The 17,334-nt window shown below is 36.5% G+C and overlaps 1 protein-coding gene across 4 annotated transcripts in view; it reads left to right on the top strand.

Moving 5' to 3' along the window:
• The window catches only part of PDE10A (phosphodiesterase 10A), a 584,018-nt gene that overhangs the window by 497,802 nt on the left and 68,882 nt on the right, over nucleotides 1–17,334 (top strand). For all 4 annotated transcript variants that reach the window (XM_060283260.1, XM_060283259.1, XM_060283262.1 and 1 more), the window contains 5 exons: nucleotides 4,749–4,889; nucleotides 6,892–7,047; nucleotides 8,393–8,443; nucleotides 9,254–9,312; nucleotides 11,243–11,294. In XM_060283260.1, the coding sequence (XP_060139243.1) occupies nucleotides 4,749–4,889; nucleotides 6,892–7,047; nucleotides 8,393–8,443; nucleotides 9,254–9,312; nucleotides 11,243–11,294 (459 nt within the window). The remainder of the gene's footprint in view (nucleotides 1–4,748; nucleotides 4,890–6,891; nucleotides 7,048–8,392; nucleotides 8,444–9,253; nucleotides 9,313–11,242; nucleotides 11,295–17,334) is intronic.

The raw sequence follows: 17,334 nt of genomic DNA, 5'->3' as shown, positions 1-17,334 counted from the left end.
TATTAGCTTAGAAACCAGTTTACAGCCAGTAGTTTAGAGTAACTGTGTGACTTTGTTCAATGCACAATGACTTTAGTAGGCTTATTTCTAAGAATTATGCTAACGAAGTTAGGCATGTGGTTCAAGGTCCAGTGTACGTGGGGTTCCTGGCTCACGCCCTCTGCCCGGATCTACATTCATCTACTCTCCAGTGCCATCTAGTGTCTATAAGAAAAATAACTTAATGGTAAGCCTAAATAATGTTTTTTCTTCTTAAAAAGTGGTTCCAAAATTTAACTGGTTGTGAGTTGAAGCCTTAACATGCAAGTGAAGTTTCACGAATCAAGTGATCTTTGAATCGTTCATGGAAAGAAAGATGAGAGCAACTGTTTACCAAGTGAAGTAGACTTCTCTCTTTAGTTGATGTCAGTGAATCAGAGTTTCCCAATTCATCAAAAAATCCTGGTTTTTAAGAAATAATGTGTGATAATCTATTCCATGGCTCTTTTCCCACCAAATCTATTTCTCAAAATTAGATTTTTTAACTAATTTGAATGCTTTTTAATCCTTCGTTGAGCCAACTTATTCATTATGACTACCGTTACCAATCTTCTCTAGTTTAAATTATTTAACTTTAGAAATACTTATGAAAATGTACTGTTATCACAAAAATATTGGGTAGTTCATGAGTTTCTTTGAAATATTGAAAGAGCTAATTTATCCCCTACTACTGCACGGCCTCGCCTCTGGATTGATTTCTAGCTCTTAGGCCAGTGTCCTTGCTTGTGTTGGGAGGGGAAAGGCCTAACAACAGTCAAGCCACCTGCAGAGCTGTCAGGTGGGAATGAAGGTGCAGAGCATCAGTGGGCAGGTGCACGCCCTGAATGCAGTGATGCTCTTCTCTGGAAAGGGTAGAGGTGGTTGAGGTTTGAAACTTTGAACCTTTTCCTTGTTTTTAGTTTTCGTGTAGTTTTCATCTCTAGCCTCTAAAAAATGTTTGTGTTAATAAAAGTTTTCATAGATTCATACAACATTAAAGCAGAAATTAATTTTAGAGACTCATTTCAATGCTGGATGTTATAGATTGTAAATGTATGCATAATAGTCTTAATACGTTTAAAATGTTATATAGTGATGTTTGATGAAAGTTTTCATTCATCCACCTATGAAAATAAATAGTGAGTATAATCTTTTTCATCTTATTAATCTGAACATCCCAGTCAAATTCTTATGTCAAAATTCATAATGATTGGCATGGAGGAGTGGAAGGTACAGACCACTGGGTGTAAGATAGGCTTCCGAGGATGTATTCTACAATACGGGAAATATAGCCAATATTTTGTAATAACTTTAAATGGAACGTAACCTTTAAGCATTGTATTAAAATTTTTTTTAAATACGTCTTTAAAAATTCATCATGATTGATTTTGAAAAATAAAGCCCTTACTTCATTTTTAAGTTTCTTTAGAACTTACTTACACCCATCAGTTGTTAATGCATTAATGCAGGCCCTTCACCAATGAAAAATGCAAAATATGTCTTATAAATTACGATTATTTTGAAACATGAAGAACCCAAGCAAGACTCGCCTTGCCAGATCACAACATGTACTGTAAACTTACGGTAATTAAAATAGTGTGCCAGGCAAATAAACCAAGTGGTACAGAATTGAGAGTTCAGAAGCAGACCCAAGTGTACTTGGGGATTTAGTATATGATGAAAGTGTCAGTTCAGCCAGTGCGAAAAAGAAGACTGTTCGATACACAACTATCTGTTCGATTATTTCTGTGGAGTAAATAAAGGTATATTTAATAAACTTTTCTCCATTCCTGAATACATGTAAAATTTAGCCTCTAATTTGGTGGTTCGTTATCGACATTGTCTGTTTGCAGTAATAGCCGCCCGTCAGCCTGTTCCACTACAAAGATCATACAGAATATGCTGTTGCAGAGCACACAGTTCAAACCAGTGATTGACCTTTAATCAGAAATGGAGGTCACGGACGGAGCTGTTGCACAGGTGAATCGTAGGGAGTTAAAAAAAAATGCCACCCAAAAAGAGTAGGAAACTACTAAGTGCACAGAGGAGAGAAATTGAAGCTGTAAAAACATCAAAAAACAGGTGTCTGTCTAGGTTGGTCCTCATTTTCCCTTCCTGTCTGAGCTTTTGGCCTTCATATGACAACTTATTCAAAATTTTGTTAGCACTTGCCCTCAGCTCTCATTTGTAAACATTTCTGTTTGGTAAGTATGAACAAAAATCATAACCTAATTAGTAAAACAAGTATAAAGTTCCCACTGTAAAAAATAATTTATTTTTTTGATAATTATTTTCCACAAGGAGTTTTCTACATCAATCAAGTAATTGAAAGATTTCTAAATCATTTATTTTCAGCAAATCTAGTACGTAAAATAGCTTTCCATATACCCAAGGTGCAGTATTTGCTTGTCTGTTTCTTGTGCATCATATAGAAAGCCTACACAGAGGCAATAAATGTTTTATATTAAATAAATGACCTAATAACCTAGGAATGTGTGTGTGTAAGCTATTTTGTCATATTGAATTATGAAGCTAAATGAAGATATTATTATGAAGATATTATGAAGATACTATTAAATCCAGCCTTAAAGGGCATATAGCAAAGTCATCCAAAAGAGATATCTGTTGTATATCTTCAAACAACAAACAAATAAAGTCAACAACTATTTTAAAAAAATCCAAAGCTTCTGTCGGGAGCTTGCTTTAGAGTTTACTTTCTATTGCTGTCATGGGAAGTTCTTTAAGACTTAACTGAACGATTCAGGTCAATTTAAGTTCATTTCCTGCAGTTCTGACTCTGGTTGAGTAAAGAAACATTACTCAGCATCCTTCTTACGATTAACTTTGTCATAGTTTGGAAAAATCATTGTCAATTCTGACTTTTATTCAGGCTAAATATACCATGTCCTTTAACATTTTTTCTTGCAGTCATCTCTCTTCCTGTTCTTGGATCATTTCGCTACTCTCTCTCAATCTTAAGAAGGGGTGACACACTGAATTGTATTGCCACATAGATACTAAATCTAATGAAAGTCTTACTTCGTTTATGTCATATGTATATTGGTGCATTATAGTAACTATAAAAACAGTGACTTATTTCTAGCCTCTTTAAAAATAAAGTGCATTTGTCATTTATCATCTTACGTGTAGCTGAATTGTAAAAATCTTTTTAAAGTGTGTAACTTGTATTTAAACATTTTAAGCTTAATCCTTTTTAAAAGATGCATTCAAAAAGCATTTTTCACAGGCATAATAGTAAATTGCTGCTTAAACACAATCCTAACTAATGTAGATATATTAATGAATAAAAATATTTTGAACTTAACTTGTAATCTTTAGGTAATGATGACTTACTTAAAGCAGATGGGGTGAGAGCCAAAGCTCTTTTCTTCCTCTCTGCTCCCAGTGACTGAAGTAGCTCAAGTTTATAGGGTTCACTCTCTTGTGACTGTAAGATTTTACTTGAAGAAAGGGCTCTTCGACATTACGAAGCTTGAAAACCACGTTGTCTAAAAAGTAATAACCACATCCAACTCATTGTCCTCAGCTGGACCTAGCTTAGTGCTAGCAAAGCATTAATGGGAGCATCTTTAGTTTCAGAGGATTGCCTAACACTCAATGCTTCAAAAGGGCATCATCCTTAAGTCACAGCACTCCAATTAAAAATAAAATAAAAGTATAGTGTTGGGGGCTTCCCTGGTGGCGCAGTGGTTGAGAGTCCACCTGCTGATGCAGGGGACACGGGTTCGTGCCCCGGTCCGGGAAGATCCTACATGCTGCGGAGCGGCTGGGCCCGTGAGCCATGGCCGCTGAGCCTGCGCGTCCGGAGCCTGTGCTCCGCAACAGGAGAGGCCACGACAGTGAGAGGCCCGCGTACGGCAAAAAAAAAAGTATAGTGTTGGGAGAATTTAGCAGAACTTTAATATTTTTCAAATTGAGTAGATAATCATAATACAGTTATGTCAAAATATTGCTCCCCATGCCCAGATGACTTGTTTGGATGAGCAATTCTTATTTAGTAGAAATTTATTTTAAAATATAATTTGGTTTAGTCAAAATAACAGATCATATTTTTAAAAACATTTCTTTTAAAATAGTTTCAAATGTTACCCTCCCACCTAGTCTTTTGAGACGGAAAGATACACCCAGCTTTGTCCTTTCTTTTTTTTTTTGGTGTGTGTGTGCAGAGAAGAGCACAAATTTTACCAAGAGTATTCTGAATCTGTAATTTTATGGGCAGGTCAGTTTTAGGAATGGAGTGGTTGAGTATTAAAAATAGAAATAATGTTCTGAAAAAGATTTTTAATGAAAATGAAAAAATATAACCAAATCACGTTGACCTGTAGTTACAGAGCCATGTGGCAAGTCTGTAGGGCGGTGGGGTGCAGTGTGTCTGTTTCTTGTGTGATAGTTTCTTGAGCCCAAGGACAGCTTACATTTTGTTTTCATTTTATTATTTTCTGTGGATAAAAATCGGAGGCTATTTTAAGAGATTTTCTGCACCTAGACATTTGTGTGAGTCCTGTATCTAGCCTGTGTGTTGTGTGCGAAGGACATATGAAAGAGAATTTCACCTCAGATGCTCAGTTTGGTCACGCAAAGCACCTTTCCTCATCTTATGTCTCTACTTTTCCTTGGCTCACAGATTTCTCGCGATTGTTAAGTAATCTTTTCGTCCTGTGCCAAAGACTTTCCTAAGTCTGTAAAACATATTCCTTTTTTCTTCCTAGAGCCTTTGTGTGTTTACCCCACCTGGAATCAAGGAAGGAAAACCCAGGCTCATCCCTGCTGGGCCCATCGCCCAGGGCACCACCACCTCTGCCTATGTGGCCAAGTCCAGAAAAACGTTGCTAGTAGAAGACATCCTTGGGGTAAGTGGCTTTTTACCCTTTGTGACATTCGTAACCTGAAGTATTTAATTAAGAAAGATAACATATACTCTTGATGTTATAATTTAAGCCATTTTATAACAGCTTTAAAGCAAGATACAGATCAATAAATGCATTTGTATGTAAACTAATTCTTTGTACTCCAAGAATTATATCTTACGTACCCCTAAGATGTTGATTTGAGTAGTTGTTCTTTCAACATTTGCCAGTATAGTTAAGCATAAAAATGTATACTCATGGTCATATAGACTAGATGATTACTGTTTTATGTTTCATATCCTAGCAGGATATATGTGAATAAGTCAGCTATTGCTGTGTGACGAACTACCCCAGATTTTATTGGGGTCATACAGCCACCACTCACTGTCTCTGGATTGGGCCATTCTGCTGATCTGGGCTATCTTTGACTGGGCTTGCTTATGTGTCTGAGATCAACTGGCCATCACTTAGGAGCTGGCCAGTCTTAGGTGGCCTTCGATCTCTGTGTGTGTCTCACCACCCCATCCAGTAAGGCTAGCGTCATGTTCTTATGATGGTGGCAGGTGTCAGAGAGAAGAAGTGGACACACGCAAGTGACTTTTCAAGCCTCTGCTTACATCAAATTCACTGCCCTCAAGTTAGCCAAGCAAATCTCATGGGAGGCCCAGACTGAGTGTAGGAGGGTCTGACCGAGGCCATGGGTACAGAGAACAGGACAAAACAGAGCCCTCAGAGCAGTCTGCCACAGTGCACATGCACACTGTGATGAAATGTCACTGCATGAGCTCAGACTTTGAAACTGACAAGCATACAAACAAGTATATAGGTGTCATGAATTTGCTCTGAAAAAGTACTAAATTGGAGTCACAAAATCTAGATATTAATTTTGTTTTTGCCACTAGTTATCTGTATAGCCTTGAACAAATCAGGTTACTAGTTACTTTATCAAAAATAAGAAAAGAAAAAGTGCTAAAAATAAATGTTTCACAGTATAATGTATATAGACAATAATACTGTATTATAATCATCAAACTTGCTAAGAGACTAGATCTTAATTATTCTCACCACAAAAAAGAAGAGATAATTATGTGGCTTGATAGAGGTATTAACAATGCTACAGTGGCAACCATATTACAATATATAAACGTATCAACACGTTGTATACCTTAAACTTCCACAGTGTTGTGTGCCAAATATACTTCATTTCTAAGAAGTAAACGTAAAAAGTAGATACTGTATAAGTTGTCATTTGAAAATGTTCTATTGTATGTATATGCAAGCTTTCAAAATATCTGTAAATTACAAAGTATAGATTTATACCAGTCTATTCATGAAAAGCTTCCTGTAGACCACAGAAATTGAATACATAGAATTGACGTTTTGATATTAATTCATTTGAGTTTCTTGTGTTCCTTTGAGTGATTTTGCTAAGCTAGAAAGTTAAGTCAAAGAGCCGATTCATTTCTTATGATAGGTAATTGGTAATTATTGGATGATTTGAATATCTAATATGGGCCTTTGAGGTTCAGTTACAATGACTTTCATTAACATATGCTTTTGTGTTATTCTAATCTTAAAAATAGAAGGGAAGAAATTTTATACATGTAATTTCCTTCCTATGGCCTTTACATTTGGAGTAATTTTCACTTGTGACCTTATACCTGTAAATCCCTTAGTTCTAGTACACACCAGGTGAGGAATAAATGAATGTTAACCGTCATAATTACTTTTATTATTGCATGAAGTTATGTATATTCATTCACTAATTAAATTCTACTGTACAATGATAAAGAAACATTAAATCCATATTTGGGTATAAGTTCCTCGTTGCTAAAGATAAGCATTTTCTTAAGCAGTGTTTATAGTGGCCATGATCATTTGGTTTTCCTTTGAAAAGGACTGCTCATTACTGATGACGAGTATAGGGAATTTTCTGATAGAATCATAACTTGATGATTCCGTTACTTTCACTGAGTTTATATCTTTTACCCTTCTGTTTTTTTAGGATGAACGATTTCCAAGAGGTACCGGACTGGAATCAGGGACGCGTATCCAGTCTGTTCTTTGTTTGCCAATTGTCACGGCGATCGGGGATTTGATCGGCATCCTTGAGCTGTACCGGCACTGGGGCAAGGAAGCCTTCTGTCTGAGTCATCAGGAGGTGAGGCCTGGACACTTCCCGTGAGGACTTTTAGTTGCACCTAGTTCGCTGAAGGTGCTTATTAATATTGTTCCGTTAATAAATGATGAATATTTAATGAGGGAATATTTAAAACCGTAATTTGCTTAATAATATTTTGATACTACTACTAACGATTTTTTAAAACATTTTTTTTGTCTTGCAGTTGTTTAGAGAGGAAACTCACTCCATATAGCGATATAGAAATTTATAGTAAGTTATTTTAGTAAGGATCCAATTTAACAACAAAAATAAAATACCATATTGTGAATCAAATGAAGTAGTAGGATGGCTTTGGAGAGTTTTCACATTCTAGTTGACCCCTTAAAAATGTCCTCTTCCTAGAGTATGTCCTGAATAGAAGTAACAGCCTCAAACCCATTTGGGAAACAATAACTTCCGTTCACTGTTCCCTGAACCGGAATGGCTCAGTCCTACTAAAACCAAACAGTACATGATCTATCTGTCAGACGAAGTGTTCACCCAGGTCCCTCCGTGGCCACTTACCAAGATGACCTGTCTTCTGCTGCTCCAGCCCCTTCCCTGCCTGCAGCCATGCTGGGCCCTCTCCTGCACACAGCCTGTGCCTCTGTTCTCCCTCCCCTTGCACTGCGCTTGTCCTGTACCCAGCCCCAGCTGCCTCCTTCAGGAATGTGCTCTAAGGTCACCCTCTCTGATCAGGCTTCACTGAACACCGCACACAGACGTGAGCGGCTCCTGTCCCTCTGTCGTGCCTCTTTTCCGCTATAGCCGCATCACCAGCCAGTATAACGTGCGCTTCACTTTATTTTCTTTCTCGCCCTTCTCTCTTCCTGCGCAGCAGCTGTGAGCTGTTCTGTTGTTCATGCTGTCTCTCCAGCATCTAGAACAGCGCCTGGTACCTAGTAGGCACCCAATAAATATTTGTTAGATGGACGAAAAATCAAAGAAGTGGAATAGCTAGACGTTTGAGCGCTTGTCAGTGAAGTCTGGGAAACACTTCCTCATTCTAAAGTGGTCATTAGAGGCCTTTACAGTAGTATTTTGGTTGAACTGAAAAATAATTATTTTATGTTAAAATCATTGGATGACAGCTCTCTTAGTCAATTTATCTTCCTTTTTAACCCAAAGTAGGAGGGACAAGAGAGCATTAAACTCAATAATAAAGAAGTGGGAAATATAAAAGAGAAACTTTATATATATTTGACTATTCACATTTGGCAAAATATTCAAAAATGCAATGATCTTACAAAATTGTTCATATATGTTTATGCTAGAGTCCTTCGCTGGGATGTCTGCATGTGACTGATAAAAACTTGCTTCATACTCTTTTTTTTTTTTTTTTTAGGTTGCAACAGCAAATCTTGCCTGGGCTTCAGTAGCCATACATCAGGTTCAGGTGTGTCTTTGGGATGTTTTCACAGGGGCTTCCTAGGAGAAAAGGGTGTTTGGAGTGCAGCATTGGGGAACGGAATGGAGGTTAACAAGTAACCCAGTGCTTTGTTTTTGGATATTAGGTATTTTGTTGTTTCTAAAATGTTTGATCTATTCGCTTATATTTACTTACTCCCTGCCTTAAATATTTTCCAATTAATTATTTTTATATATTTACATATAATGTTAAATTATTTATGTTCCCTATCATGGTTTTTGTTTTCCACTGAAAGCCCAGGAATGACCTCCTCCTGGCAGTAACACTGATATTTTTATGACTCCATTTCCTAAATTAAAACATCCACTAAACTAAGTGTTATATGAAAACATTAATCTTAAACATTAATTGTTATTTAAGATACCTGATTCTCTTGAAAATGTGATCTAATTTAAAAGATCACAAACTGCATGGAGTTTTCCCGAGAACTAGAACTAGAACTAGGAACATGGCAGCAATAGAATTCTATTTTGTATCTTCCACTTTTTCTCGTTTTGTTCCTTTAAGTCCATTTCAGCAAACTCAGGTTGATGAGGAACTGTCTGATAGGGAGAAAATGTATATATATTTCAGGATAATGGTATGAGAAGCAAGGGCTTCCTGGACCTGACAGTATTGAATGTAGGTAGGATATGCACCCAAGTACAATTTTAAAAGCATTGAAGTAGTGATTGTGTTATGCCTTTTTAAATAAATAAGGTAAATAGTATTCTGGAATTTTTATTCTTAAATAAGCAGAACTCCCTTAAAATTAATAGCCATTATTTTGTATGGCAGGTATGCAGAGGTCTTGCCAAACAGACTGAATTGAATGACTTTCTACTCGACGTATCAAAGTAAGTGTTCATTTCTAGGGATGTGGTAGCTCTTATTGATCAACAGTTTAGATTAAGTGCAGGCTCTGACAGTGATAGATTACTATCTAGTGCAGTCAGTAACAGAAGACCAATCTTTAATAGGCGAGTGATAAGGTTAAGTATGGTCGTTCGTATTTTGGATCACAGAGTTACATCCTCATCCACGTTCACTTTACAAGTGAAGGATCGCAGATGTATATGTGATGATTTTAATTTACAAGCTGGTATATATTTTCTAAACAGATTCACTAGAAGGTGTTAGAGACTATCTAGAGAGATGCACTAAGTATTGATATTTCTATTTTCATAGGAGAAAACTGACAGCAGTAGAAGGAGGACTATTTTCCAAATAGTCCTCTCTGGCCTTTTCAACAAATGTCAGTACATTAAAACAGACTCTTAATATGATCATTTTAATTATCTCATGTATAGTAGCTCAGATATCATTCTCCATAAAATGCTCCATTTCCCTGAAGTTTGACCTAGAAAAACTCCCTTGAGCTGGCAGTGGAAGCAATTAGAGATATTTATTAAATTTCATGTTCGTAGTGGGTTTGCTTGCTACAGGGAAGATCTCGTATCTATCTGACCCATCTGCTTAATTGTTGAAATCTAAAACGCCCCAGGACATGGTAACTTCAGGTCCCATCCTCTGACAAGTTAACTCAAGGTGTGACGTACCTGTGCCTCCAAGGCCTCCAACACAACTCTGTGTTCTCACTCACATGTCACCCTGGCACACTTCATAACCAACTCATCACCCAGTCTAGTAATCCTCATCACTAATGATTCTGAAGTTGCTGCTTTGTGCTTTGGAATATAAAATTAGAGAGGTATGGGACTGAGGGAGTGCTCTATTGATCCCCTAGGCCAACTATCTTCTTTGAGATGGAATTAAACAGTATCTGTGGGACACATGATATTACGACTTCAGAAACACCTAGGAAGGGAAGCTGTGCACGTTCTCGTACTAATGTATTTGAATACTTTGCAGGTCTCCCAAAGTCCAATTAAAACCCTCATGTGACACCTTAAATCTGTTCCCCAGTGGGAAACCCATTTGCTTCCCCCTGTTGCTTGCAGGATATTCCTCAGTGGATGGTGTAACGAAGCGTATTGGTAGCTTCAAGCCAGATGATTTCTCTTCTAAAAAAAAGACATTGTTTATTGCTATAACTTATCTTAATCCTGAATACATTACTAAATTCTCACAAAACTAAACTGAAAGCAGTACCTTGCCAGTCGGGTCTATATTAAGAGTATTTCTTTATAGATTCCCTGTAACACGCGCCTGTTGATTCCTCTGTTTCTCTGGTCTACATTTTAATGTATGTACCATATGCCTCCCAAATATTTACTTGCAGTTCAAAATGATGAATATATATTTTACTCGTGTAAAGTGGTCAGGTCCTTGCCATTATTTGTATTCTGAGATCTCGTCTCAAATGAATTGCCTTGCTTTCTTAGTACAGTTAAACTACATTTTAACTTTTGAGTTTTTCCAGTGATAATTTACATTTTAGCATATTAATGAGATTTAGCAAATTTAAATATTTTTATTTTCGATCAGAGTTATTTGTGAGGTATTAAGTTTGATGAAACCAATTTTATTTCTTCATAGTTTTAGTTAAATGCCCCAAACCTTCTCCCTACCTTGAATACTTACTGATAAAATAGTTACTTAATGCAGCCTCCGGAATTAGAGTCCTTATACTAAAGTCAATGATAAACTTTATTTCTCTCTTTACAATAATATTATTGGTTGTTTCCACAAAAGGACAAAAATCAAACAACATATACCTTTATGTTTTTTATTTAAATGTAGACAAAATTGGGAAATGTATTCAAAGTTTAACATGTTCTTTGTTCTAATAACATTACTTAAAGGTTTTATCTTCCTTTTTTTCAGAACGTATTTTGATAACATAGTTGCAATAGATTCTCTACTTGAACACATAATGGTAGGTTGCCTTCTGTTTGGAAAATGACTTGATTTAATCCTGAGATTCATGTCCTAATATGTGGTGGAACATTTTATTTTACGGGACATACGTGCTCTTTTAAATATGATGAAAGGGTGGTGCTTAGTGATCTGGAGGTGTCACCTTGATTTATTTGTCACTTCTGTTAATTTTGGAGGGGTTTTGAATAGTGTTTTGAAAAATACCTCAGAGTTTTTGATTATTTAGTGGAGAGCTAATTTGGAAAAACCTTTAGTTTCTTTTTATGATTTCTTCAGAATACCTTTTGCATATAGGTTATATTAGGAATTTCCAGTGGATTCTTCCTGATCTTGAGGTTCATTCTACTTAGTTTTAGTCTTAATTATTTCTCTCTTCTAGAAGACTCACAGGCAACTGTGGTTGAAAGCCACATGAAATAGAATTTTTTTCCGCCACGTGTAGTGTTGCTGCTTTAGTGCTCTGGAGAGACTCCACTGAGGAAGTGGCTTCTAGTAGTCGAAGTGATGTGCATGTGTACCCATGGGTGCCAGGCTGGCTTGCTCGGTGCTGTTCGTGCCCTGTTGTCTATTTTGATAAATATTCTTTCTCCTTCCCATCTTCCTGGTCTTTCTCAAAATATAGTAATCCTGTGCAACAAGGGTTTTTTCACCTCCAGGTTTCTGATGTGCACTGATCAATTTCTCTTTGATACCATGGCGGGCCAGGTATGGAGTGTGATATGCTCAGTGTCTTGTAGAAACAGACAGTTTACTGAGGGTAATATTAGGGGTTATTACTTTTACACATTCTTTCTGTTATTAATTACATTGATGATTTTACAGTTGACCCTTGAACTGCATGGGTTTGAATGGGTCCACTTAGGCATGGACTTTTGTCAGTACTAAATACTATAGTACTACACGATCTGCAGTTGTGGAATTTGCAGATGTGGAACCGTGGATCCGGAGGAACCGCGTATGTGGAGGGCGATGTAAGTTATATAGGGGTTTTTGACTGTGTAGAGGGTCGGTGCCCCAACCCCTGCCATGTTCAAGGTTCAGCTGTATTTGGACAAAAAAAGAGAAAAATTGATTGCACAGTAAAAAAAATAACTCTTTGGTTGTGACACAATTTAAGGAATCTGTAAAGCAATGAAAAGTATTAAGAAGAATATGAAAATATGTAGATATAATATGGATCAACATAGAGCTTGTACAAGGAGTATCGACCAGTTCTTGTATTATTAATGTTATACTTTAAGAAACAGTTTTATTGAGATATAATTCCTGTATGTTACAATTAATCCATTTAAAGTGTTTAAATCAGTGGTTTTTAGTATATTCACAGACATTTGCAACCATCACCAGTCAATTTTAGGACATTTTCATTACTTCAGAAGGAAACTTCATACCATGTTAGCTGTCGCCTCTCTATCACCACATTTTGGCTAATGCAAATAGTGCTCTTTTGAACATTTGGGTACAATTTTCAGTTCTGATACCTGTTTTCAGTTGTTTTAGGTAAGAGTGGATTTGCTAGGTCATATGGTTACTCTATGGTTAACTTTTTGAGGAACAGCCAAACTGTTTCCATGGCACTTGTATCATTTTACATTCCTGCCAGCACACGGGTTCCAGTTTCTCCACGTTCTCACTAGCACTGGTTATTATCTTACTTTTTGATTAGTGCCATCATAGTAGATGTGAAGTGCTATCTCAATGTGGTTTTTTTTGTTGTTTTTGTTTTGCGGTTCGCGGGCCTCTCTCTGCTGTGGCCTCTCCCGTTGCGGAGCACAGGCTCCGGACGCGCAGGCTCAGCGGCCATGGCTCACGGGCCCAGCCGCTCCACGGCGTGTGGGATCTTCCCGGACCGGGGCACGAACCCGTGTCCCCTGCATCGGCAGGCGGACTCCCAACCACTGCGCCACCAGGAAAGCCCCTCAATGCGGTTTTGACTATAGCATTTCCCTGGTAACTAATGATGTTGAACATCTTGTCATGTGATGAAAGATTCAGATTCATTGGCTGCTTTTGACTTTAATGTTTAGTGTTATGTTCTAAGATTTCATCAAGTATTATAGATACCACTCCCTTATGTGATGTATCATTGGCAGACATTTTCTCCCATCTGTGTATTATCTTTTCACTCTCTTGATAGTATCTTTTGAAGCACAGAAGGTTTTAACTTTGATGAGGTCTAATTTATCTTTTGTTGCTCAGGCTTATGGTGTCATAGCTAAGAATTCATTGCCAAATCAGATATTATGAAAATTGACTCCAGTATTTTCTTCTAAGAGTTTTATAGCTTTAGCTTTTACATTTAAGGTTTTGACTTACGTTAGTTAATTTTTGTTTATGGGGTAAGGGTCCAACTTCATTTGTTTTGCATGTGGCTCTCCAGTTTTACCAGTACCATTTGTTGAAAAGACTATTATTTCCCCTTTGAATGTGGTCTTGTTAGAATCGGGTGAGCGTAGACACGTGGGTTTCTTTTTAGGGTCTCGGTCCTGTTCAGTTGGTCTATGTGTCTAGCTTAATGGCAGTACCACCATGTCTTGATTACTCTGCTTTATAAAAGTTTTGAAATCAGGACGTGTGAGTCCTACAGATTTGTCCTCCATGTTCAGTTATTTCGTTGGCTGTTTTGGGCCCCTCGCAATTCCATATAAATTTTAGAAACCAACTTGTCAGTTTCTACAAATAATTCAGATGGGATTCTGGTAGGCATTTTGTTGACTCTGTAGATCAATTTGGGGAGTATTGCCATCTTAATAATATTAAGACTTCCGGTACATCAGCATGAGATGTTCTCCATTTATTTAGCTCTTCTTAATCTTTTCAACACTGTTCTGTAATTTTCAGAGTACAAGCGTTGCTCTTCTTTTGGTAAAGTTGTTCCTAGGTATTTTTCTTTTAGTGATATTAGAAATGAAATCGTGTTCTTAATTTTATTTTCACATTTTTCATTGAAAATATATAGAAATGAAATTGTTTTTATATTTTGATCCTGTATCCTGCAGCCTTGATGAAGTCATTACTTCCATTAGTTTCCTAGTGGATTATTCAGGGTTTTCTGTCTGCAAGATCATGTCATCCGTAATGAGTTATAGTTTTAGTTCCTCCTTTCTAATCTGTATACCTTTTTTTTTTCTCCCTTGCATAATTGTTCTGGCTAGATCCTCCAGTACAGTATTGAATTAGGGGATGGTGAGTGTGGGCATCCTTGTCTTATTCCTGACCTTAGAGGAGAAGCGTCCATTCTCCAGTCTTTCACCATTAAGTAGATGGATTAGTTGTGGACTGTTCATAGGTGGCCTTGATCAGGGTGAGGAAGTTCCCTTGTATTCCTAGTTTTTTGAGTATTGTAAATATTAATTGGACGTTGGATTTTGTCAACATCCATTTTCTCTGCATTTATTAAGATGATCATGTGTTTTTAAATTTTTAGTCTATTGCATTCCTGTGATGTATCCCTCTTCATCATGGTGTATGATTTATATTGGAACTACCTTAGTTTAATAAAATCTTAAGTAGAGTTGATACCTTTAGCATATGTAGTCTTCTTATACAAAAACATTGTCTTATTTTCAATTAAAAATCTCTCTAGATTGAATGTGTTGACTTTGATTCCCCATATTTGCTAAGCTGCTTTTTTTCAGTTTACAGTCTTGGATTTTCAAGAAAGAAAATCGTTTATAATGATATAATGAGAGCAGTGGTTCTACTTTTCCAGTGCTTACACTATTTCTTTTTTGTTTTTTAATGTATTCGCTAGGACCTAAGAACACTGTTGAAAGGAACCAGTGAGAGTGGATATAGTTTTCCTAATGTGCATACTGTTCCTCAGTGGGGGGTGATATTGACATTTTAGGCAGACCCTCTCCTCCTTACACAGTACTGGCCTGAGCATTGCAGGTGTTCAGCATCTTTAACCTCTGAGAACTAAATGCCAAGAGCTGCTCATCACCAGCTGGTCCACCAGAAATAGAAATGCCTTCACCGTTTTCACATTCTCTGTGGACAGGTGCTTCATCGGCTAGTTGAAAATTAATGCATGAGACTTTCCAATTAATTTTTATAAATTTATGGACACTTTAAATATTCTTCTGCTCTGTACTTAAATTCCCTTCCTCATCTGTAATTCAATTAATGAATATTTTCTCCCACCCTCCCTCTCTCTCTCTCAAATCAGACTCGCCTTGATCTTGTTTGTTCATTTGGACTCTTTGGTGTAAAAGCCAAAAGACGTCAACTACCTAACTCAGATTAGTTTGAGAGAATAAAAGGAGGGATTTCTTGGCCCTTATCACTGAAAACCTTGAAATTTCAGACTTCTGTAATTGCCGGACCTGGGGCCTCAAATTATGTTTTCAGGAATATGTCCTTCTCTGTCTGTCCAGCTCACGTATGTGTGGTCCATGATAAAACACAGCATAATTTTACTTCTTCCTTTTTTGCATTTTAATCTTATATATTTGGGGGGCGCAACCAGATATTTTAAGTCTTTTTTTAATTCGCTTTTTTATGTTACACCTGTAACTCCTTACATATCATTTCCTAGTGAATTTTACAGCTTCATTATAGTTTTAGTGGGTTCTTTGCTCATCACCTTTTCTTGTACCCCAAGTCTTCCCATGCTTTCTTGAATTTATCTATTTGTTTATTTTTGCTCAAGCTCATCTGTGTGCTTGAGAAATGTCTTTATTTTGCCTTATGACTGAATGCTAGTTTGACTTGGTAAAGAATTTTAAGTTTAAGACAAGTTTTCCTCAGAAATTTGAAGATATATTTCCACTGAATTTTAAATCCTCTGTTGCTGTCAAAAATTATCTTCCGCTTGTAAGTAAACCTGTGTGCGTGTGTATGTGTGCATGTGTGTGCATGTGTGTGTCTGTGCGTGTGTGAGAGAGAATGTATGTAGGAGCGGGGATGGCTTTTAGAATGACCTTCTGAGGCTTGGAGTTCATCAATATTACCAAAATATGCCTAGGATTTCTTTATTAACTCTTTTCCAGTATGTGAGTGTCATTTCAAACTGGAAGTTTAATATTCGGGGAGAATGAAGAAGTAAACGTGCTTAGAGTCACTCATCTTAAAACAGAAGTCTTTCTTATTGCATGTAATTGTTTTCAGTTGATTTTCTTGACTTTTCAACATACTCAGTAACATTGTCACCTAACAGTAAAACTTTTGTCTCTTCAAATATGTATACTCATGCGTTTTTTACCTAATTGTGTGTTAATACTTATAACATGTCTTTGTCTTGTTCATAACTTTAATGTCTTAATTGGTTAATTCTGGTATTTTATCATTTTGTATGATGAGGACTGATATGGTCACATATTATCAGGATATGTATACATACCGATATATACACATGTACATATATATTTTTTCTTCTCTTCCCATTTCACTAAAACTTTATCATGAATAATTACTGAATTTCATTACATATATTTTTTGACAGCCATAAAGACAATCATATGATTTTTCTCCTTTGTTTTATTGCTTTATGAGCTATAACAATAGACTTTACAATACTGGACAGTTATGAATAGAGTGTAATTTTAAAATATGGAAATTTTAAAATATTTATTCCTGTTTGACTTGCTAATATGTGTATTTATAATTTTCCTTCTGTTTGCAAGGTAAATTGGTCTGTGATTTTCTTTTTTATAGTATCTTTGTCAATTTTTAGTATCAGTGACATAGCAGGGGTTGTAAAAATAACTGGAGAAGTTTTGTTCTGTCTGAACTTACAACGATTTAAATTAGATGGGACTTTATTCGTGAAGACTCTTAAGTAATTCGTATTTGAAATCATTTGGGCCTGCTGCCTTTTATGGGAATAAATTATTTTTACAGTATTTCAATTGTCTTTATGATTCTGATTCCATTCAGATTTTTCAACTCCTTCTAAATTCATTTCCTTTTTCTAGAAAATTGTCCATTTCATCCAGATTTTTATAACTATTGACCTAAATATGTGCCCAAGTATCAAGCAGCCAGCATGCCCACTAAGGATGCAGATGTCACTGTAGATAGTTTATTATGACTTA

The sequence above is a fragment of the Globicephala melas genome, chromosome 14 (assembly GCF_963455315.2).
Source record: "Globicephala melas chromosome 14, mGloMel1.2, whole genome shotgun sequence".
Classification (NCBI taxonomy): Eukaryota; Metazoa; Chordata; class Mammalia; order Artiodactyla; family Delphinidae; genus Globicephala; species Globicephala melas.
This window is presented reverse-complemented; position numbering and strand designations above follow the sequence as displayed.